The sequence below is a fragment of the Tachyglossus aculeatus genome, chromosome 14 (assembly GCF_015852505.1).
Source record: "Tachyglossus aculeatus isolate mTacAcu1 chromosome 14, mTacAcu1.pri, whole genome shotgun sequence".
NCBI classification, from domain to species: domain Eukaryota; kingdom Metazoa; phylum Chordata; class Mammalia; order Monotremata; family Tachyglossidae; genus Tachyglossus; species Tachyglossus aculeatus.
The window spans coordinates 1,115,911-1,140,477 of record NC_052079.1 but is presented as its reverse complement, the minus strand read 5'-3'; the positions used below and the strand labels follow the sequence as shown (position 1 = coordinate 1,140,477).

The 24,567-nt window shown below is 50.1% G+C and overlaps 1 protein-coding gene across 1 annotated transcript; it reads left to right on the top strand.

Annotated features, from left to right (window-relative positions):
* Positions 1 to 2,553: 2,553 nt before the first annotated feature.
* ACTR10 (actin related protein 10) lies at positions 2,554 to 23,738 on the top strand. Its single transcript, XM_038756856.1, has 13 exons — positions 2,554 to 2,682; positions 5,718 to 5,790; positions 7,459 to 7,541; positions 10,283 to 10,391; positions 11,837 to 11,944; positions 13,109 to 13,176; positions 13,588 to 13,667; positions 15,066 to 15,101; positions 16,404 to 16,483; positions 16,570 to 16,643; positions 19,517 to 19,598; positions 21,844 to 22,045; positions 23,148 to 23,738. Exons 1-13 carry the CDS (start codon positions 2,606 to 2,608, stop codon positions 23,327 to 23,329), a joined length of 1,254 nt encoding a protein of 417 aa, XP_038612784.1. The 5' UTR covers positions 2,554 to 2,605; the 3' UTR covers positions 23,330 to 23,738.
* The last annotated feature ends 829 nt before the right edge of the window (positions 23,739 to 24,567 follow it).

Here is a 24,567-nt window from a genome sequence, read left to right as displayed (position 1 = left end):
AAACTCACCCAGCTGACAATGGGCGGAGCAGCTTTCCAAGCGCTTAGTTCAGTGCTCTGCTCACAGTAAGCGCTCAATAAATACGGCTGAGTGAATGAATGAATAGTAAGCACTTTAAAAATACCATCATTATTATTAAGAAAAAAGCCAGCATTAAAACCCGAGGGTGGCCGAGCAACCCCTCGTGGGAAACGAGAAGCAGCGTGGCTCAGTGGGAAGAGCCCGGGCTTTGGAGTCCAGAGGTCGTGGGTTCAAATCCCGACTCCGCCACTTGTCAGCTGGGTGACCTTGGGCAAATCACATCACTTCTCTGGACCTCAGTTCCCTTATCTGTAAAATGGGGATGAAGACTGTGAGCCCCATCTGGGACAACCTGATCACCTTGTATCCTCCCCAGCCCATAGAACAGTGCTTTGCCCATAGTAAGAGCTTAACAAATACCAAAATTATTATTCTCTGGGCCTCAGTTACCTCACCAGTAAAATGGGGATGAAGATAGTGAGGCCCCCGTGGGTCAACCTGATCACCTTGTATCCTCCCCAGCGCTTAGAACAGTGCTTTGCACATAGTAAGCGCTCAACAAATACCAAAATTATTATTCTCTGGGCCTCAGTTACCTCACCAGTAAAATGGGGATGAAGACTGTGAGGCCCCCGAGGGGCAACCTGATCACCTTGTAACCTCCCCAGCGCTTAGAACAGTGCTTTGCCCATAGTAAGCGCTTAACAAATACCAAAATTATAATTATTATTCTCTGGGCCCCAGTTACCCCACCAGTAAAATGGGGATGAAGACTGTGAGCCCCACATGGGACAACCTGATCCCCTTGTATCCTCCCCAGCGCTTAGAACAGTGCTTTGTCCATAGTAAGTGCTTTTTATTTTTTATTTTATTTTGTTAATATGTTTTGTTTTGTAGTGTCTCTCCCTTCTAGACTGTGAGCCCACTGTTGGGTAGGGACCGTCTCTATGTGTTGCCAACTTGTACTTCCCAAGCGCTTTATACAGTGCTCTGCACGCAGTAAGTGCTCAATAAATACGATTGAATGAATGAATGAATACCAAAATTAGTATTAGTCTCTGGGCCTCAGTTACCTCACCTGTAAAATGGGGATGAAGACTGTGAGCCCCACATGGGACAACCTGATCACCTTGTATCCTCCCCAGTGCTTAGAACAGTGCTTGGCACATAGTAAGTGCTTAACAAATACCAAAATTATTATTCTCTGGGCCTCAGTTACCTCACCAGTAAAATGGGGATGAAGACTGTGAGCCCCACATGGGACAACCTGATCACCTTGTGTCCTCCCCAGCGCTTAGAACAGGGCTTTGCCCATAGTAAGCGCTTAACAAATACCAAAAATTTTATTAGTCTCTGGGCCTCAGTTACCCCACCAGTTAAATGGGGATGAAGACAGTGACCCCCCGTGGGGCAACCTGATCACCTTGCATCCTCCCCAGCGCTTAGAACTGTGCTTTGCACATAGTAAGCGCTTAACAAGTACCAAAATTAGTATTAGTCTCTGGGCCTCAGTTACCTCACCAGTAAAATGGGGATGACGCCTGTGAGCCCCTCTTGGGGCAACCTGATCAGCTTGTATCTTCCCCAGCGCTTAGAAGAGTGCTTGGCACATAGTAAGTGCTTAATAAATGCTATTATTATTATTATTATCATTATTATTATTATTATCATTAAGAGAAGGTAATCCGGGCAGGTGGGCGGGTTCTGGCGGCGGAAGCTGCCCGCCGAGGTGCCTGATCGGGACCGGCCTGGCCTGGAGATAGATGGGCCAAACGAGAGGCCAAGGCCTGTGGCCGCTACCCGTCGGGCGATGGGCGACGGAGTCTGCGCTGGGGTGGGATGGCGGCCCACGAGGACAGGGACAGGGCGGACGAAGGGCCCCCCAAACGGCCTCCTTGCGCGGCCCTCAGAAGGCCCCGCCCCGCCCTGTCTCCTCCCCTCAGCCAGGGCCTCTCGCTTCAGCCGGGCCCACTCAGCCAGGGCCCCCCGCCTCAGGCAGGGCCCCCCTCAGACAGGAACCCCCGCGCCTCAGCCGGCCCCCGTCAGATAGGGCCCCCCCGCCTCAGACAGCCCCCCTAAGACAGGACCCCCCCCCCCGCCTCAGACAGGATCCCCCGCCTGACAGCCCCCCTCAGACGGGACCCCCTCCCCTCAGCCAGGGCCTCTCGCCTCAGCCGGGCCCACTTAGCCAGGGCCCCCCGCCTCAGACAGGGCCGGCCTCAGACAGGACCCCGTCGCCTCAGACAGGGCCGTCCGCCTCAGCCGGTCCCCCTCAGACAGGACCCCCTCGCCTCAGACAGGGCCCCCCGCCTCAGACAGGACCCCCCTCAACTCAGACAGGGCCCCCCCGCCTCAGACAGGATCCCTCCGCCTCAGGCGCCCCCCCCTCAGCCAGGACCGCCACCCCCCCCCCCCCTCAGAGGGGCAGGATCCCCCCGCCTGACTGACAGCCTCCCTCGGACAGGACCCCCCCCCCCCCCACCTTAGGGTCCCCCTCAGCCGGGACCCCCCGCCTCGGACGGGCCCCCCGCCCCCACCCCCTCAGAGCGGGCCGGTCCGGTCCGGTCCGACCCGTCCTCGGGCGATGCCGCTGTACGAGGGCCTGGGGAGCGGCGGCGAGAAGACGGCCGTCGTCATCGACCTGGGAGAGGCCTTCACCAAGTCAGTGCCCCCCCGGGCAGCGCCGGGCGCCGGAATCAACACCCCCCCAAACCGACCCAGTACAACCCAACCGAACCTCCTCTGCCTCCTCCTCCTGCTCTTTCTCTTCCTCCCCTCCTCTTCCACCCCTTCCTCCTCTCCTCCGCTGCTCCTTACTTTCCTCTCCTCCTTCTCCCCTCCACACCTCCTCACCTTCCTCTCCTCCCCCTCCCGTCCACACCTCCTCACCTTCCTCCTCTCCTCCCCTCCACACCTCCTCATCTTCCCTCCCCTCCTCTTCCATCCCTTCCTCTCCTTCTCCCTTGCATACCTCCTTATCTTCCACCCCTTCCTCTCATCCTCTCCTCCTCCCTCCACACCTCCTCACCTTCCTCTCCTCCTCTCCTCCACACCTCCTTATCTTCCTCCCCGCCTCTTCCACCCCTTCCTCTCCTCCTCCTTCCCTCCTCACCTTCCTCTCCTCCTCCTCCCCTCCACACCTCCTCACCTTCCTCTCCTCCTCCCTTCCACACCTCCTCACCTTCCTCTCTTCCCCCATTCCACACCTCCTCACCTTCCTCTCCTCCCACCTTCCACACCTCTTCATCTTCCTCCCCTGTCTTCCACCCCTTCCTGTCCTCCTCCTGTCCTCCTCACCTTCCTCTCCTCCTCTTCCACCCCTTCCTCCTCTCCTCCTCCTCCCATCCACAATTCCTCACCTTCCTCCTCTCCTCCCATCCACACCTCCTCACCTTCCTCCTCTCCTCCCCTCCACACTTCCTCATCTTCCTCCCCTCCTCTTCCACCCCTTCCTCTCTTCATCTCTTCCACCCCTTCCTCTCCTCCTCATCCTCTCCTCCTTCACTCCTCCCCTCCTCCCCTCCACACCTCCTCACCTTCCTCTCCTCCTCCCTTCCACACCTCCTTATCTTCCTCTCCTCCTCCCTTCCACACCTCCTCATCTTCCTCCCCCATCTTCCACCCCTTCCTGTCCTCCTCCTTCCCTCCTCACCTTCCTCTCCTCCCCCTCCTCCCCTCCTCTTCCATCCCTTCCTCTCCTTCTCCCTTGCATACCTCCTTATCTTCCACCCCTTCCTCTCATCCTCTCCTCCTCCCTCCACACCTCCTCACCTTCCTCTCCTCCTCTCCTCCACACCTCCTTATCTTCCTCCCCGCCTCTTCCACCCCTTCCTCTCCTCCTCCTTCCCTCCTCACCTTCCTCTCCTCCTCCTCCCCTCCACACCTCCTCACCTTCCTCTCCTCCTCCCTTCCACACCTCCTCACCTTCCTCTCTTCCCCCATTCCACACCTCCTCACCTTCCTCTCCTCCCCCCTTCCACACCTCTTCATCTTCCTCCCCTGTCTTCCACCCCTTCCTGTCCTCCTCCTTTCCTCCTCACCTTCCTCTCCTCCTCTTCCACCCCTTCCTCCTCTCCTCCTCCTCCCATCCACAACTCCTCACCTTCCTCCTCTCCTCCCATCCACACCTCCTCACCTTCCTCCTCTCCTCCCCTCCACACTTCCTCATCTTCCTCCCCTCCTCTTCCACCCCTTCCTCTCTTCATCTCTTCCACCCCTTCCTCTCCTCCTCATCCTCTCCCCCATCACTCCTCCCCTCCTCCCCTCCACACCTCCTCACCTTCCTCTCCTCCTCCCTTCCACACCTCCTTATCTTCCTCTCCTCCTCCCTTCCACACCTCCTCATCTTCCTCCCCCATCTTCCACCCCTTCCTGTCCTCCTCCTTCCCTCCTCACCTTCCTCTCCTCCCCCTCCTCCCCTCCTCTTCCACCCCTTCCTCCTCTCTTCCCGTCCACACCTCCTCACCTTCCTCCTTTCCTCCCGTCCACACCTCCTCATCTTCCTCCCCTCGTCTTCCACCCCTTCCTCCCCTCCACACTTCCCCATCTTCCACCCCTTCCTCTCCTCCTCACCCTCTCCTCCTTCCCTCCTCCCCTCCAGACCTCCTCACCTTCCTCTCCTCCCCTCCACACCTCCTCATCTCCTCATTTTCCTCCCTTTCTCTCCTCCTCCTTCTCTCCTCCTCCCCTCCACCCGTCCTCCTCTTCCTCCCCATCCTCTCTTCCTCCCCTCCTCCTCCTCCCAGGGCATAGACGAGCACTTGTCCTATAATAATAATAGTGATGGCATTTAAATGCTTACTATGTGCCCAGCACTGTTCTAAGCGCTGGGGGAGTTACAAGGTAGTAAACCCTTAACCAGTACCACTGTTATCACCATTGCAATTATTTAACCTGAGGGATTTTTTTTTCCCCCTAAAGAGACTTACGCAGTGTGGTGTAGTGGTTAGAGCTCGGGTCAGAAGGTCATGGGATCTAATCCTGGTTCCGCCAATTGTCTGTGTGTGTGACCTTGGGCAAGTCACTTCACTGGGCCTCAGTTACCCCAACTGAAAAATGGAGAATAAGAGCGTGAGCCCCAAATGGGACAGGAACTGATTAACTTGTATCTCCCCCATTGCTTAAAACAGTGCTTGACGCAGAGTAAGCACTTACCAAGTACCATTATTATTATTATTATTATTATTATTCCCTCAAGTTGCCTACCAGTGGTTATGTCTTCCACCCTGCTGCGACTTGCTTCACTTCTGCCAGGCCTTAGCTCTGACCAACATCAAAACCCTCCTGAAATCCCACCTCCTCCAGGAGGCCCGCCCTGATTAATGGTTTTTTCCCCCCACAGTCACCACCTCCCAACTGTCACCACAACCTTTCCACACTTAGAGCTTCTAATCACACTTTTGTGCGTGTTGATTTTCAGAACTTCTTCCGTCTATTCAGAAACTGTTTTAAGTCATTCATTCATTTGTATTTTTTGAGCGCTTACTGTGCAGACCACTGTACTAAGCGCTTGGAAGAGTGGATTGTAAACTCCTCTTGGTCAGGGATCGGGTCTTCTACATTGAATGCATTTCTCCAAGCGCTCCAATGTCCCGCACATGTTGGACACCCAATAAATGGTCTTGATTAATTATACATCATGTAAAGAAAAAAAAAAGAATCCTCAAGGTTTAAAAATGTCCATCTGCCTTTTTCAGATGTGGATTTGCTGGTGAAACAGGACCAAGATGTATAATTCCTAGCGAAATAAAGAAACCTGGCATGTCTAAGGTATTTACAATTTAATACCTAGTATCTTAAAATATAGTTTTATAAAAAAAATACTCTGAATAAAAGGTATTTACGTTCAAGAGAAATTTTTCAGAAAGAAAGCGAATATTCTACTGCATTACTTGGAAATATGTCTATTCCACTGTCTCCTTTTATAGTTCTTGTTTTACTTCGGGGAATCACTATGCTGCTATTCCACATAACTCTTCTTTCATACTTGAAACTTTCGCCCTGTACTTTAAAAACAGGTGTCTCTTACAAAAACAAATGCTTATCCATGAGTAGAATGAGAATTGATTTTTTTTTCAGCTGATAAATTCAGCAGAAACAGTTAACTTTGGAATCATGAGAGTCTCCTATAACTAAATAATAATCCACTTAATGACTCTTCCTAAAATGTCTGGGGGCAAACTTTACAACTTTGTGTGACGAATGTTTGCCTGGTCAATTGTGCAGAATAAAATGGAAAATCCTGTATTGCTTCCTCCTATCTATCTATCTATATCTATTTATCTATGAGAACTGTATTGCTTCCTCCTATCTATCTACCTATCTATCTATCTATCATCTATCTATCTATCTATCTGTCTATCTATCTATATATATATATTTTTAAAGCAACTGTCTCCCCTGCCCTATGGGTGCTTACAGTCAAAGGGGGGATCATTCATTCATTCATTTAATCGTATTAAGTGCTCACTGTGTGTAGAGCACTGTACTAAACGCTTGGAAAAGTACAGTACAGAAATAAGAAGTGACGATTCCTGCCTACGATTGAGCTCTGTCTTGATCTTCCAAACACACTGTAAGGTGCTCAGCACCCAGTAGGTGCTCAGTAAATAGTATTGCTGGATGGATTTTGACATTGAAGGCGTCATGGTGATCATTTAATAATTGAGAATAATTGAGAAGCAGCATGGCTAGTGGAAAGAGCATGAACCTGAGAGTCAGAGGAACTCGGTTCTAATCCTGGCTCTGCCACGTGTCTGCTGTGTCACCTTGGGCAAGTCACTTCACTTCTCTGTGCCTCTTTTACCTCAACTGTAAAATGAGGAGTAAATCCTACTCCCGCCAACTTAGACTGTGAGCCCCATGTGGGACAGAAACTCTGTCCATCCTAATTACCTTTTATCTACCCCAGCGCATACAACAGTTCTAACAAAGGTAAGCACTGGTCAAGTACTATTATTATTATTATTATTAACATTTCTGCTGCTCAGCTCAGGATGGGGTTCAGAGCCCAGGGTCTCCTGGACTGGGCTGGGAATAATTGCATTCATCAATCCATCAATGGTACTTATTGAGCGCTTACTGTAGGCACAGCACTGTAGTAAGTGGTTAGAAGTTAACAGTATAATAGCGTTGGTAGACGCTTTCCATGCTCACAACGAGCTTACAGTCTAAAGCGTTCATATAATTCCCTGAGCCTTTGAATCATCTTTGACTTACCAAAATAGAGCTTTCATTTTCAAGTTTGCCTCCCCGCATAATATCATTATTTGCTATTATGAAAGGCATGGCATTAGAAAATGAAACCCAACCCGGAACTTCTTCATTAAAAATGGTATCTTTCAGCATTCTTGAATGAAGATGTTTTTCAGATTCAGAACGTGTTCGGCAATACCAAAATGGCTCCAAATCATATTTTCGCGTGTTATGTCTCTGCAGCCTGTTAAAGTTGTTCAGTACAACATTAATACAGAAGAGCTGTATTCCTACCTGAAGGAATTCATCCACATGTTATACTTCAGGTAAGATGGATTTATGTTTTGCCTTTTGTTCGTGGCCTTGAGTCTTTCTCTCTGTGCAGTTGTCACCTGCCGAGTACAGTGCTCTGCACACAGTAAGTGCTCAATAAATACGATTGAATGAATGAAATCTTTCTAGAGCAAGGTGTTTGGTTCCCAAACTTCCATAAACTGCACTTCGAAGGTGGGACTTCTGTGAACTTAGTTACTCCCATCGGACGTGATCAATAAAATAATCATAATGATAATTGTGGTATTTGTCTCCCCTTTCCCCGGAGGAACTCCTGGTTTGGGGTGACGGTCAGTCTATCCCGCTGCCCGTGGGTCGGAAATGGGGACGTACGATGCCCGTTACTGAAATAGGTGGACAGGGGCCAAGAGAAGGGTGACCGGAGAGACAGGGGACACCCAGTGGGGTGGGGGCTGGGAACAAAGGCGTGGATCTTGTCTCCATCCGGCAATGTCCTGTTCATTCAATTCATTCATTCAATCGTATTTATTCATTCATTCATTCGATCGTATTTATTGAGCGCCTACTGTGTGCAGAGCACTCTACTAAGTGCTTGGGAAGTCCAAGTTGGCAAAATATAGAGACGGTCCCTACCCAACAGCGGGCTCACGGTCTAGAAGGGGGAGACAGACAACAAAACAACACATATTAACAAAATAAAATAAATAGAATAGTAACTATGTGCAAGTGAAATAAATAGAATAATAAGTCTGTACAAACGTATATACAGGTGCTGTGGGGAGGGGACGGAGGTACAAGTAAGACAGAGTAATAAATCTGTACAAACATATGTACAGGTGCTGTGGGGAGGGGGAGGAGGAGACTGTGAGGCTGTGAGCCCATTCATTCATTCATTCATTCATTCAATCATATTTACTGAGCACCTGCTGTGTGCAGAGCACTGCGCTAAGCGCTTGGGAAGTCCAAGTTGGCAACATATAGAGACGGTCCCTACCCAACAGCGGGCTCATGGTCTAGAAGGGGGAGACAGACAACAAAACAACACATACTAACAGAATAAAATAAATAGAATAGTAAATATGTACAAGTGAAATACATAGAATAATAAATCTGTACAAACATATATACAGGTGCTGTGGGGAGGGGACGGAGGTACAAGTAAGATAGAGTAATAAATCCGTACAAACATATATACAGGTGCTGTGGGGAGGGGGAGGAGGAGACTGTGAGCCCGTTTATTCATTCATTCAATCATATTTACTGAGCGCCTACTGTGTGCAGAGCACTGCGCTAAGCGCTTGGGAAGTCCAAGTTGGCAACATATAGAGACGGTCCCTACCCAACAGTGGGCTCATGGTCTAGAAGGGGGAGACAGACAACAAAACAACACATACTAACAGAATAAAATAAATAGAATAGTAAATATGTACAAGTGAAATACATAGAATAATAAATCTGTACAAACATATATACAGGTGCTGTGGGGAGGGGACGGAGGTACAAGTAAGATAGAGTAATAAATCCGTACAAACATATATACAGGTGCTGTGGGGAGGGGGAGGAGGAGACTGTGAGCCCGTTTATTCATTCATTCAATCATATTTGCTGAGCGCCTACTGTGTGCAGAGCACTGCGCTAAGCGCTTGGGAAGTACAAGTTGGCAACATATAGAGATGGCCCCTACCCAACAGCGGGCTCACGGTCTAGAAGGGGGAGACAGACAACAAAACAACACATATTAACAAAATAAAACAAATAGAATAGTAAATATGTGCAAGTGAAATAAATAGAATAATAAATCTGTGCAAACATATATACAGGTGTTGTGGGGAGGGGATGGAGGTACAAGTAAGATAGAGTAATAAATCTGTACAAACATATATACAGGTGCTGTGGGGAGGGGGAGGAGGAGATTGTGAGGCTGTGAGCCCATTCATTCTATCGTATTTGCTGAGCGCCTACTGTGTGCAGAGCACTGCGCTAAGCGCTTGGGAAGTACAAGCTGGCAACACATAGAGACAGTCCCTACCCAGCAGCGGGCTCACAGTCTAGAAGGGGGAGACAGACAACAAAACAACACATATCAACAGAATAAAATAAATAGAATAGTAAACATGTACAAGTAAAATAAATAGAATAGTAAATCTGTACAAACACATATACAGGTGCTGTGGGGAGGGGACGGAGGTACAAGTAAGATAGAGTAATAAATCTGTACAAACATATATACAGGTGCTGTGGGGAGGGGGAGGAGGAGACTGTGAGCCCATTCATTCATTCAGTCGTATTTACTGAGCGCCTGCTGTGTGCAGAGCACTGCGCTAAGCGCTTGGGAAGTACAAGCTTTCAACACATAGAGACAGTCCCTACCCAACAGCGGGCTCACAGTCTGGAAGGGGGAGACTGACAACAAAACAACACATATTAACAAAAGGCGGCCAACCGTGATCCGGAGCCAGGGGTGGGCATGTCTGTTCCCTGCAGCGGCATTTCCGGGGAGACTGGTGTCCATATCATCCCAGGGCCTCCGGGCTCGGCGGCGGTGGTCGCCGATCGTGCGAGTCTCGGGGCGGCTACTAAGATGCCTGGGGCATCGGGTGACGGGTGTCCCCATCACCCTCATATTTCCCGTGTTTTGAGTGTGAAGGCTCAGAGGTTGGGGGCCCCTCGGCGGTAAGGCGCCCACACGGGTGACTCCGGGACCCCGCAGACCCCGGAAGGACAGTTCCCGGATTCCTTTTTACCGAGATCCGTTTCCTAACTCCCTTCCCAGGCACCTGTTGGTGAACCCGAGAGACCGGCGAGTGGTGGTGATCGAGTCGGTGCTGTGTCCCTCCCACTTCAGAGACACTCTCACCCGCGTCCTTTTCAAGTACTTTGAGGTACCTCTTTCGTTCAGCTCACCCACGCTAATGGAGGCCTTTCGCAGCTGAATTTGGAGCCTCGGTATTGATCATCGGGGAAGGGGGGGGGGGAGTTTCATTGCAGCTGCTATTCAGTCTCCCAGGCAGGAGTGTGAAATTTTCACTTTGAGAAAGGGGGTGAATTTGGGATGGGGCTGGGCTGGGCATTTGGGATCGGGGGAGAGAGACACAGAAACCCAGTCCTGGGCCCACAGGGTCAGAGTGTTGGGCAAGGGGAGGGAGCCTAGAGAAGGTGGTTGGGGCTTGGCTTGGATTCCTTCCCTGCTGAGGCTGGACCTGTATATATGTATATATGCTTGTACGTATTTATTACTCTATTTTATTTGTACATATTCTATTTATTTTATTTTGTTAATATGTTTTGCTTTGTTGTCTGTCTCCCCCTTCTAGACTGTGAGCCCACTGTTGGGTAGGGACCGTCTCTATATGTTGCCAACTTGGACTTCCCAAGCGCTTAGTGCAGTGCTCTGCGCACAGTAAGCACTTAATAAATACGATTGGGTGAATGAATGAATGGACCGTGGGGGTGACGCCCAAGGACGCTTGCTTCCCATCCATCGTTCCGATTCTGAGGGGCGTTGGCATTGGGCAACATTCATTCATTCAGTCGTATTTAGTGAGCACTTACTGTGTGCAGAGCACTGGACTAACCGCTTGGGAAGTTTTGGGTTCGAATCCCAGCTCTGCCATTTATCAACTGTGTGACTTCACTTCTCTGGGCCTCAGTTACATCATCTGTAAAATGGGGATTAAGACCGTGAGCTCCCTGTGGGACAACCTGATCACCTTGTATCCTCCCCAGCGCATAGAACAGTGCTTTGCACACAGTGAGCGCTTAACAAATACTATTATTATTATTATTACTACAAGTCGGTAACATCTAGAGACGGTCCCTACCCAACAACGGGCTCACAGTCTAGAAGCGGGGAGACAGACAACAAAACAAGACATGTAGACGGGTGTCAAAATCGTCAGAACAAATAGAATTAAAGCTATATGCACATCCTTAACAAAATAAATAGTAAATATGTACAAGTAGACCTAAAGAGCTCCCTTCGTCCCCCTGCCCCCAATCACGTATCAAAAGGAGACTCTCCACAAACCCCACAAAATATCTTTAGATAAAGGAATCGCTGTCTGATTTTTTTATGGCATTTATTAAGCACTTCCTATGTGCAAAGCACTGTTTTAAGGGTCACCGAGCCTCTGGACTGTAATCTCATCCCAGGCAGGGAATGTGTCGGGTTATTGTTGCATTGTACTCTCCCAAGCACTTAGTACAGTGCTCTGCACACGGTAAGCATTTAAAAAATGCAGTGACAATGGCAGTGACAGAGTGGCACTCTAAACCTCCATGTCCTCAGCGACTGTTCTTCCTTTAAACTTTTTGTGTTTTTCCACAGGTACCCTCTGTGCTTTTTGCTCCGAGCCACCTGATGGCTGTTCTGACGCTGGGGATCAATTCGGCCATGGTCCTAGACTGTGGCTATCGGGAGAGCATGGTGTTGCCTGTATCTTTTGCTGGTAGTAATCGACGGGCAGTTAGCAAGGTGAATCTAGAACAGGACATTGACACCGAAGCCCCCGTCAGCCTGTCGAGTTCAGCGGTATTCTGGAGCAGGTCCGTCTGTAGCCAAAGCTCAAATCAGAGATCTGTAATAACTATCATTACGTACGTGTTATTATTTTTATGTTTTTTATTATTTTTTTATTTCATATCGGAATGTAGGTTGAGGGGAAGGGTGGGTTTTTCACCCACTGGGCTCTTCGAGGTGAGAGGAGCATATTGCCACAGTGAGATTTTCCAGGCTGCTGTTTCAGAACGGTAGTAGAAAGTGAGGCAGAGTGAGCTCTGGATAAAAGGGGGAGGAGGGTACATTCTTAGTGCCACAGGTGCCATTTCTCTCTGACTCAGGGTCACGAGCAAGCTAGAGGCCCTTTGGACTGTTGTCGGAAGGATGAGCGGAGGCATTGAAAAATGATCCAAACATTCTCAAGGATGGATCTGGGCCTCGGGTTTATCCAAGTGCGTTTGCACCTTTTCCTCCCTCCCCATCCACCCCCAGGCCATCAGGATCTGGGACTTCACAGGAAGGGGTCAGTGGGGATGAAGGCTCACCCCGACGAGTCGGCGTCCTGGGCCCGGCCGTCTGCCAGGCCGCAGCCCAGCTGCATCGAGCCCGGGGTCCAGTCTCAGCTCACCCCAGGCCAGAGAAGATTCGGACCTCATTGCGCAGGGTAAAGTTCACCCAGTTTGCCTGACAGGTGCCGGATCGTGTCTGTGTAAACAGGGTTAGGTGCTTGGGTGAAAGGCCTGCCCGATTGACGGGCCACATTCAGGATTCCGGTCACCCCAACTTTTCCAGCTTCACACACCCAGATCCCTGGGCACTTCCTTGAGGACTCTGGCCCAGTAGCTGTGTTGCAGAGGAGGGGTAGGGTAAGGACGGAGGTGCATATGGTCCGAGGTACCTCCTGCCGAAAAGACCATAGCAGCGTTCCAAAGGTGGACTTGAAAGCGGATTGATGGTCCTCACGTCCCTCGAATGGCCTTTTCCGGGCAGCGAGACCCGGTCGGGTTCTCCCTGCCTCGAACCGTGTCCAGAGTGGGAATCGCAATGGTAATAGTACCGTTTCCTAGTGCGGACAGAAGGATTCCTTGACCCTGCGGCTAGGTGTATGAAGGAGTACCAGTTCTGAATTGCTGGGGAGCGCTTCCCCTTGGGGGGAAGGCCCTTCACAGGTGAGTGGCCCATGCTCAGAGATGAGCCGCTTCCCAGGATCCCAAAGCCGGGGACATGCTCCGGCATTTCTCCTCTGTCCCCTTCCCCTTCTCATCTTCTGTCTGAATCATTCCATGACTGTCTCTTTCACTAGGCTGGAGCTCCTTGAGATGAGGGCTCATCTTGTAACGGTAGTGTTCTCTTCCACGCACTTTAGTACGGTGCTCCGTCCACAGTTGGTGCTTAATCAGTACTATTAATTCATTAATTGATTGACTGAGAAGTTGCTGGGTATGAATTGGCCTTCCACATATCTGGCTCCAGATTACCTCACTCTCCTTGCTTTTATAAGCCGGAAGGCATCCGGGAATAAGGAAGCGAGCTTGGGATGAACGTATTTTCATTTCAGTCACTCTCTTCACAAACTTTAGGGAGCTGGAGTCCCAGCTTTTGGAGCAGTGCACCGTGGACACAAGTGTAGCCAAAGCGCAGAATCTTCCGTCAGTGATGGGTAAGGCCGGCTCTGTACCCTCCGAGGCTGGGCGAGGGGTGGGGGGCGAGGGTCTGCTCCGGTTCATGCCCATCTCCCGTTCAGGAGCTAAACGGGAGCCTCTTCTCCCGGGGCCACTCACCGATCCCCGTGGTTTGCATGGGAATGCAGTTCTAGCTGCACTGGTAGTACCGTGGCCCGCCTCTCCCAATGTTCATCTGAGGGCCTTGGGAAACATGGCTCTGAGTGAATCCCGTTTCCCTGTCAGAATCTTTGGGAACGGCGTGGGCGAAGTACTGGGAAAAATGGTCTCAGCAGGCAAGAGGAGCTGGGAAGGCTTCCCTTAACCCAAAGTTGGAAGAAGACAGATTACACTGCAGCCTGCCATTGGCCTCTTCTCCGAGCGATGGAAATGGGGTGCAGGGTAGAAGTTGGTGCTGACGGGAAGGTGGGGTGAGAAGAAGCCCCCGAAGTGAGCATTAACCCTGACGTCTTGGCATCTTGGAATGGCCGGCCTTCCCGCCTGCCCGGTTCCAGAGTGGGGAAAACTTACTTCGCTTTAGGGGCCTTCTCACCTCCCAGACTTCTGCAGCCCAAGTCGCAGAGAGAGGGGGCAGATAGCCTGGGGAGTGTTTGCCCAATTTTGAACTCTCGATGCCATCTTCACCCAGGGCTCAGGAATTAGCAGCAGAACTGGTGGAGTCTTCTTGGGGCGTGGGTCACGCTTACTGTCTCCGCTTGAGAAGACAGCAGCAGCGCACGATCGAACATCTAAATTAGCATTAATTAGGCAGCCGTTTGTCATATCAACATCGAGTTCGATGTGGGTAGGGAATGTGTTTATCAATTCTTTGATATTGTATAAATGAGTGGTATTTATTGAGTGATTGCTATGTGCCTCTTAGACTAAAATTACTGTGGGCAGGGAATGAGTTTATCAATTCTTTGATATTGTATAAATGAGTGGTATTTATTGAGTGCTTGCTATGTGCCTCTTAGACTAAGCTTACTGTGGGCGGGGATTGAGTTTATCAATTCGTTGATATTGTATAAATGAGTGGTATTCATTGAGTGCTTGCTTTGTGCCTCTTAGATTAAGCTTACTGTGGGCAGGGAATGAGTCTATTATATTGTTGGGTTGTACTCTCCCAAGCGCTTAGTACGGTGTTCTGCAAAAAGTAAGCAATCAATATCATTGATTGATTGAGTTCTGCTTTAAAAGGCTAGGAATTTCAGCCTGGAGCTAAGTCCATTTGGCGCACTTTTCTTTCCTAAAGAGAAAGTTGCTCTTTCAAGCTGCTTTATTTTTCCAAAGAGTTTCTGTTATGCCAAACTGTCAATCTGTCTCGGCACTTTTAGTCCAGTAAACTGAATGTATTTGAAGTTCTGCTTTTCTAAATAGTGCCTATTTTCTTTCAGGTTCAGTTCCAGAAAGCATTTTAGAGGACATCAAAGGTAAAACTCTCCACCTGGTTCCAAGTTCATTTCCTTCTCATGTTAATTTCACAGCTTCCTCTGGACTGGGGACCACACGGAATGCAGTGGGATGCGCTGCTTTTCCTCCCAAAGGCTGGAAGAGTTTTCTGATGTTTTTGTGTAGCCATGCTCGTAGGGTTAGACACAAGGTGGAAGGGCCACTCTTATGAAATGGCACTTGCATTGCATACAAAAGGAATTGCGTTGAGGCCATCAGTGGCTGTCGACTGCGATGAATTCTAAACTCATTCCCATGGGCAGGCTGGAAACTGCCTAAAAATCACGGCGAGTCTGTGCTTTTCCGCGTGCTGACCGAACATGAAAACTATAAAACGCCCTGGAAGTCTCTGCTTTCCGCGTGTTGACCGAACATGAAGACTATAAAACGCCCTCGAAGTCTTGGAGTTGTCAAAGCGATGTGAAGGAGATGTGTATTTTATTGAGTATTTGGGTTTTTAGTCGTTAAGATGTTGAGTCATCTGCCTCTCAGACTTCAAACACAGGAGCTGTAGTTGCTTCCGGACAGGCCTTACCTCACCACGGTTCAACAGCGGATTTGGGCAAGAATCTTCCGCTGCCGGGAGGGTAACATTAGGAGCAAATTCCAGCGCTTAGAACAGTGCTGGGCACATAGTAAGAGCTTAACAAATACCATTATTATTATTATTATTATTATTATGCCACCTGCGTTCACGCTAAGTCCAGGACAAGTGGACTTCAGGGAGGTGAAGGCAATCAAGTCCTCTGGGCCCTTAATAATAATAATAATAATGGTACTTGTTAAGAACTTACTATGTGCCAAGCCTAGTTTTAAGCACTAGGTACAAGGTAGTCAGTTTGGACACAGCCCCTGTCCCACTTGGGGCTCACAGTCTTAATCCCCATCTTCCAGATGAGGTAACTGAGGCCCCGGGAAGTGAAGGGACTTGCCCAAGTTCACCCAGCAGACTTGTGGCGGAGCTGGGATTAGAACCCAGGTCCTTCGGACTCCCAGGTGCTCTATCCACTAAGCCACGCTGCCCTTCCCGTGGATCGCAGCTTGTTTCCTAACACCAAGCACCAACAAACCATTGGCACAGTCTTTTAGTCACAGTCTTTTAGACTGTGAGCCCACTGTTGGGTAGGGACTGTCTCTATATGTTGCCAACTTGGACTTCCCAAGCGCTTAGTACAGTGCTCTGCACACAGTAAGCGCTCAATAAATACGATTGATGATGCTGATTGGCAGCCCCAAGTCCCGGCTGGAGGGAAAGCTCTGACTAACTGGTTTTTTCCATTAAGTGCGCACCTGTTTTGTGAGCGACCTACAGCGAGGGCTGCAAATCCAGGCAGCAAAATTTAACATCGATGGCAGCGCCGAGGTAGGTTGGCTCCACATTTACCGTTTTTTCCGAAGGCGGAAGGTGACGGCCCCGTCCTAACGTCCCCCGGCGTTTGTGTTTTTTAGCGGCCCCCGCCACCTCCAAATGTAGACTACCCGCTTGACGGAGAGAAGATTTTACATGTCGTCGGCTCGATCAGGTCAGAGACAGAGCGGACTAGATTTACATGTATCGTTCAGCCCGTGGCCATAGTGGTTTTCCATCCCGGCCGTGGCATTCGTTATAATGTGAGAAATGAATTTTGTTCTGTAGAAGAGGAAACGTGCCGGCTTAATCATTGCCTTGGGAAATAGTAATAATAATAATAATGATGGCGTTTTTTAAGCGCTTACTAGTGCAAAGCACTGTTCCAAGCACTGGGGAGGTTACAAAGTGATCAGGTTGTCCCACGGGGGGCTCACGGTCTTCAGCGCCATTTTACAGATGAGGTAACTGAGGCACAGAAAAGTGACTTGCCCAACTCCCTCCCCTCCCTTCCCGCCCCCTCCAGCCCCCTCCAACACCCCCCAGCCTTCCATTCCCCTTCAGCTTCTTCCAGTAATAATAATAATAATAATGGCATTTATTAAGCGCTCAGTATATGCAAAGCACTGTTCCAAGTGCTGTTTTTGGTTACAAGGTGATCAGGTTGTCCCACGGGGGGCTCACGGTCTTCAGCCCCATTTTACAGATGAGGTAACTGAGGCACAGAAAAGTGACTTGCCCAACTCCCTCCCCTCCCTTCCCGCCCCCTCCAGCCCCCTCCCACCCCCTCCAACACCCCCCAGCCTTCCATTCCCCTTCAGCTTCTTCCAGTAATAATAATAATGGTATTTATTAAGCACTTAGTATGTGCAAAGCACTGTTCCAAGTGCTGTTTTTGGTTACCAGGTGATCAGGTTGTCCCACGGGGGGCTCACGGTCTTCAGCCCCATTTTACAGATGAGGTAACTGAGGCGCAGAAAAGTGACTTGCCCAGAGTCACACAGCTGACAATCGGCGGAGCCGGAAAAAGGCAGCTTTCAAGTGAACGCTAATTGAAGTATGCCTAGGGGTTGACTCTCCGTCCTTGACGAGCTACGTATTCCGTGGTTACCATTTCTTCATAATGAAACGCACCGAATCCTCCTGAGTGTAATTTGCGCAGGTGCCGAGTCCTGTCAGAGTGCTGCTGGTTAAAAAAAGAAGTCGTCTCAGCCTGCTTGTAGTTGAGCGGATCACGGGGTATTTATTGAGCTCTCACTGTGGGCAGAGCACCGTATTCGGCGCTTGGGAAAGTACAGCGGAGTTGGTAGACGCAGCCCCTACCCACAAGGAGCTTCCAGTCTGCGGAGCACAGTAAGATGTTATCGACTCAGCTGAGTTTAGATAATAATAATAATAATAATGGCATTTATTAAGCGCTTACTATGTGCAAGGCACTGTTCTAAGCGCTGGGGAGGTTACAGGGTGATCAAGTGGTCCCAAGGGGGCTCACAGCCTTCATCCCCATTTTACAGATGAGGTAACTGAGGCCCAGAGAAGTGCAGTGACTTGCCCAAAGTCACACAGCTGACAAGTGGCGGAGCCGGGATTTGAACCCACGACCTCTGACTCCAAAGTCCGTGCTCTTTCCACTGAGCCACGCTGCTTCCCAACCTTCGAGCCATCCGTTTGGAAGCAGAGATTGGGAGGCGGGTGAGGAGAACTGTAGGTCAAGGGACAGGGTGAAATTAGCGTTCGTGAATTAGTTTGGAAAGCAGACTGATGATGATGATGATGGTATTTGTTAAGTGCTTACTATGTGCAAAGCCCTGTTCTAAGCGCCGGGGAGGTTACAAGGTGATCAGATTGCCCCACGGGGGGCTCATAGTCTTAATCCCCATTCTACAGGTGAGGTCACTGAGGCACAGAGAAGTGAAGTGACTTGCCCAAAGTCACACAGCTGACAAGTGGTGGAGCCGGGATTTGAACCCGTGACCTCTGACTCCAAAGCCTGGGCTCTTTCCACTGAGCCACGGACTGCTTAGAGAAGCAGTGCGGCTTAGGGGGTGGAGCACGGGCTTGGGAATCGGAGGACCTGGATTCTAATCGTGACTCCGCCACGTGTCTGCTGTGTGGGCTTGGGCAAGTCACTTAACTTCTCTGTGCCTCAGTTGCCACATCCGTGAAATGGAGATTAAGACTATGAGTCCTAGGTGGGACGAGGATTGTGTCCAACCGGACTATCTTCTGTCTACCTCAGTGCTTAGAACAGCGCCTGGCACACAGTAAGCGCTTAACAAATGCCATTTAAATAAAGGGGAGTAGGAGAAGCGGCATGGCTCAGTGGAAAGAGCCCGGGCTTTGGAGTCAAAGGTCATGGGTTCAAATCCCGGCTCCGCCACTTGTCGGCCGTGTGACTTTGGGCAAGTCACTTCACTTCTCTGTGCCTCAGTTCCCTCATCTGTAAAATGAGGATTAAGACTGTGAGCGGAGTCGAGGATGCCACCAAGAATTGACAAATATTATCATTATTATTCACTTCTCTGGGCCTCAGTTACCTCATCTGTAAAATGAGGATTAAGACTGTGAGTGCCCCGTGGGACAACCTGATCACCTTGTAACCTCCCCAGTGCTTAGAACAGTGCTTTGCACATAGTATGCGCTTAATAAATGCCATTATTATTATTCTCATAGGAGGAGGGGACTTAGCTACATCCGATGTCGTAGCTACACCCGAGGTTTTGTGGCCAAGAGCATCTAGAAGGATCGAGGAGTTCACCACAAAACAAAAGAAAGATTGCGCAGAGACGAGAATATGGGCAACAGACCCTTTTTGCTAGAAAACCCTGGGAAAATGATCACGTCCCTTCCCGAATTCATTTGGAAATGGTAGAATTCCCCTCCCGAAGGCTGGAGTTTCGTTTAGGAAATTTTATTCGGAAAGGATGCGAGCTTTAATCGGAGGACCGCCCCGGCTTCTGCCACGTTGCTGCCTCGGGATTGGAGGGCTTGTGGGAACCCCTCTCTGCCTCACCCCCAACGTGGCTTTCCGGGTTTCTCCCTCTCTAGAGATTCTGTGGTGGAAATCTTGTTCGAACAAGACAACGAAGAGAAGTCCGTGGCCACTTTAATTCTGGATTCACTCATTCAGGTATGTCCTTCTCAAAAGCTTTTTCATTGTGTGAGAGGCCGCACAAGCAAGCAGTCTGATTTCTCTGGGCCGTGTTGCTGTTAATAATAATGATGATGGCATTTAGTAAGCGCTTATGGTGTGCAAAGCACTGTTCTAAGCGCTGGGAAGGTTACAAGGTGATCAGGTTGTCCCATGGCGGGGCTCACGGTCTTCATCCCCATCTTACAGATGAGGTAACTGAGAGCCAGAGAATAATAATAATAATAATGATGGTATTAAGTGCTTACTATGTGCAAAGAACTGTTCTAAGCACTGGGGGGATACAAGGTGATCAGCTGGTCCCATGTGGGGCTAACAGTCTTAATCCCCATTTTACAGAAGAGGTAGCTGAGGCCCAGAGAAGTCAAGTCTTGCTCAAAGTCACCCAGCGGAGCCGGGATTTGAACCCATGACCTCTGACTCCAAAGCCCGGGCTCTGGAGCCACGCTGCTTCTGTTGACCTCAGTTCCCTCATCCTCCTTTTGAGGAATCCAACGTGACGAAGGCACTCGTGTTTGTGCAAAGGTTTTGTGGCCAAGAGTTGAGTAGCGTGGGATGGAGCCGGGAGCGGGGGCTCGCACATTCGTTCCCAGAAGCTCCAGGACTCCAGGGAGCATCTTCCAGGATACCGGCAGCAGCAGGGATGGCGCTGGAGGGGCCTGACATCAGCATCATCAATTGTATTTATTGAGCGCTTACTATGTGCAGAGCACTGTACTAAGTGCTTGGGAAGTACAAGTTGGCAACATATAGAGACAGTCCCTACCCAACAGTGGGCTCACAGTCTAAAAGACAGCCAGCTACTACGGCTCGAGGCCTAGGTGGGAGGCCTCATCATTCTCTGAGGGGATCGAGCTTGTCTCGAACGATCATATCGTCCTCTGTATATGTACATATGTTTGTACATACTTATCACTCTATTTGTTTTACTTGTACATATCTATTCTATTTATTTTATTTTGTTAGTATGTTTGGTTTTGTTCTCTGTCTCCCCCTTTTAGACTGTGAGCCCACTGTTGGGTAGGGACTGTCTCTAGATGTTGCCAACTTGGACTTCCCAAGCGCTCAGTACAGTGCTCTGCACACAGTAAGCACTCAATAAATACGATTGATGATGATGATATCCTGTTCTCTCTGGCATCCCCGGCTCCAGTCGGAGCGGGAGGAGATGGCCAGCCGGCCAGCGGGGCTACAGCCCACGGCCTGGATGAAGCTGGGAGGCCCTCAATCAATCAATCAATCAACCAATCGTATTTATTGAGCGCTTACTGTGTGCAGAGCACTGTACTGAGCGCTTGGGAAGTACAAGGTGGCAACATCTAGAGACAGTCCCTACCCAACAGTGGGCTCACAGTCTAGAAGGGTCTCAAGGGTCTGGATCCCGGGCCTGACGGGGACCGCTTCCCATTGCTGGCTCTGCCACTGCCAGAGCCTTTTCCTGCCGCACTGGAATTCACATCATTCAGTCAGTTGTATTTATTGAATACAGAGAAGCAGCGTGGCTCAGTGGAAAAGAGCCGGGGCTTTGGAGTCAGAGGTCATGGGTTCAGATCCCGGCTCCGCCAGTGGTCAGCTGTGTGACTTTGGGCCGGTCACTTCACTTCTCTGGGCCTCAGTTACCTCATCTGGAAAAGGGGGATTAAGATTGTGAGCTCCCCGTGGGACAAGCTGATCACCTGGTAACCTCCCCAGCGCTCAGAACAGTGCTTTGCACATAGTAAGCGCTTAATAAATGCCGTCATTATTATTATTATTGAGTACTTTCGGGGTGTAGAGCACTGTACTAAGTGCTTGCTTGTTGTGGTTAGGAAATGTGTCTGTTTATTGTTGTTGTCTTCCAAGCACTTACTACAGTTCTCTGCACACAGGACGTGCTCAGTAGATACGACTAAATGAATGAAAGCAGACACATTCCCTGCCCACGACAAGCTTACAGACTAGTCATCCCACCGCCCCTTCCTCCTCCTCCTCATCAATCGTATTTATTGAGCGCTTACTGTGTGCAGAGCACTGGACTAAGCGCTTGGGAAGTCCAAGTTGGCAACATCTAGAGACAGTCCCTACCCAACAGTGGGCTCCCAGTCTAGACTGGGCGATGGAGAAGGGAAGGGGTCCCCGTTCCCTCTGCCCCCAAGAGCTCCAAGGCAGGGCCAGCCTTTGGCGAGCAGCTCTGGAAGAAACATTTGCCCCTCTCTGGGCGTCCCCCTCTTCTCTTTCCCTCCAGTGTCCCATAGATACCAGGAAGCAGCTGGCCGAAAACGTGGTCGTCATGGGCGGCACCGCCATGCTGCCCGGGTTCCTGCACCGGCTGATGGCCGAAATCCGCTACCTGGCGGAAAAACCGAAATACAAAGACGTGCTGGGCACCAAGACGTTCAGAATTCACACGTCCCCCGCAAAGCCCAATTGCGTGGCCTGGCTGGGCGGTAAGGAACCTGGCTTTTAAATGGGAACATGACTCGGTCTGGAGTAAAGCGATCACGTGGCCCGTCGCAGCCACTTAACAATAATTATTAATGATAGTAAGTGTGGTGTTCGTTAAGCGCTTACTATATGGCCATCACTGTACTAAGCACGGGGATGAATACAAGCAAATCGGGTTGGACACACCACGTGGGGCTCCACGGTCTTAATCTCCATCTCACAGTTGAAGCTGAGGCACAGAGAAGTGAAGGTCACGCAGCAGACAAGTGGTGGAGCCGGGATTAGAACCCAGGTCCTTCTGACCCCCCAGGCCCGGGCTATATCCACCAGGCCACACTCCTTCTCAATTTATCCTTCATGTTAAATCAGTAGTGCTTACTGAGCACCTATCGTGCAGAGGACTGTACTAAGCACTTGGGAGAGTACAATAGAGTTAAAAAGCGTGATCCCTGCCCTCGAGGAGCTTGCAGTCTAGGGGAGAATGACGTCCAACGGATCCAGTTTGAGGGCGTTGCTTGCTTTCAGCCCTCCCACTGACACCGAGCTGTGAAGATGGAAAAGCGGTGTCATAAATGGAGAAGCGCCTACGGTAGAGAAGCGGGGAAGCCTAGTGGGTACCGTACCATAGTAGAGAGTTGGGGAAGCCTAGTGGGTAGAGCGTGGGCCTGGCAGGTGGAAGGACCTGAGTTCTGATCTCGGCTCCGTCCCTCTTCGGCGGTGCGACCATGGACAAATCACTTCACGTCTCTCTGCCTCAGTTACCTCATCCGTAAAAGGGGGATTAAGACCGAGCGTCCCACGTGGGACACGGACTGTGTCCAAATTGATTACCTTGTATCTACCCCCGGCGCTTAGAACAGTGCTTGGCAGGTAGTAAGCTCTTAGCAAATACAAAATATAAAAAAAGGATTGAGGTAGATCTTCCCTCGTCCTTGTAGTTTTGTAGTGGTGGGAGGGGCTGGGGAGCGTTAAGGCTGTAAATGAGACCCCTGTTATGTGGGAAGGTGGTGGGTGGGTTTTTTGGGGAGGGGCAGGATCTGCGTGTGGGTACCCGCGCACCCGCGTGTGGGTCCGTCCTTTGACTTCTGTAATTCTGCCACCCAGGAGCTATTTTCGGAGCTCTGCAGGACATCCTGGGGAGCCGTTCAATCGCCAAAGAGTATTACAATCAGACTGGCCGCATCCCAGACTGGTGTTCGCTCAACAACCCGCCCCTGGAGATTGTGTTTGATGTGGGGAAAGCCCCCCCACCCCTGATGAAGAGGGCATTTTCCACAGAAAAGTAAAGAACCGAGACCTAGGCTGACCCTAGAACAGAGCCTGCTTCTTCCTAGCTGATTTAATCTTAAAACAGTTGTTACTCACCTGGAGGGGAATTACCGGTGGTAAGAGCTGGGATTCCGTGATGCAGGATTTCAGAGTGGGAGAAAGGAATTCTCTCCCTAAAGGATTTCCGCTTCTGACCTTGTCTGGCTTGGTTTTCTCGCGGGGGTAACTGTTCAAGTTGGCACTTGAACTTGGAATATTTATCCATTCGAATTCATCACCACAGCTTGATCTGCAGATTTGGGTGTCCTCGCTAGTTCCCGGATCCATCCCAGCCCTTGGAAGCGCTGCTCAAGTTTCCCCTTTTGTAGTGTAGTGATTGCATGAGTCCAGTGATGTCGCGTATTAAAATGGGTCTCTTTAAAGCGATTCTGCTGTTTTATTGCCTGCTTTACAGGGCCCTCCTTTCCTTTGGAAACTTGCTCAGTTGGCGCCAACACTCTTCCATGTGACTGTGAGCCCACTGTTGGGTAGGGACCGTCTCTATATGTTGCCAACTTGTACTTCCCAAGCGCTTAGTACAGTGCTCTGCACACAGTAAGTGCTCAATAAATATGATTGATTGATGATGGTCCCATTGGTCCTCAATAATCCCTCGTTACTCCTAACGAGCCCAGCCTCTGCATGGGGTGAGGTCAGTTCTCCCTTTCGGGGCTGGGAAGGAGATGGCAATGGGCTGTCCCGGCCGCGGCGGGGAAGACTACTTCTAGCCAACCATGCCCCCTCAATCAATCAATCAATCAATCAATCAATCGTATTTATTGAGTGCTTACTGTGTGCAGAGCACTGTACTAAGCGCTTGGGAAGTACAAGTTGACAACAAGAGAAGCAGTGTGGCTCAGTGGAAAGAGCCTTGGCTTTGGAGTCAGAGGTCATGGGTTTGAATCCCGGCTCCACCAATTGTAAGCTGTGTGACTTTGGGCAAGTCACTTCACTTCACTTCTCTGGGCCTCAGTTACCTCATCTGTAAAATGGGGATTAATCAATCAATCGTATTTATTGAGCGCTTACTATGACTGTGACTATGACTGATTAAGACTGTGAGCCCCCCGTGGGACCACCTGATCACCTTGTAACCTCCCCAGCGCTTAGAACAGTGCTTTGCACGTAGTAAGCGCTTAATAAATGCCATTAAAAAAAACAAGTTGCCCCTCCTACCATACCTCGCTATTCCAACCCCAGCCCACGCACTCAGCCA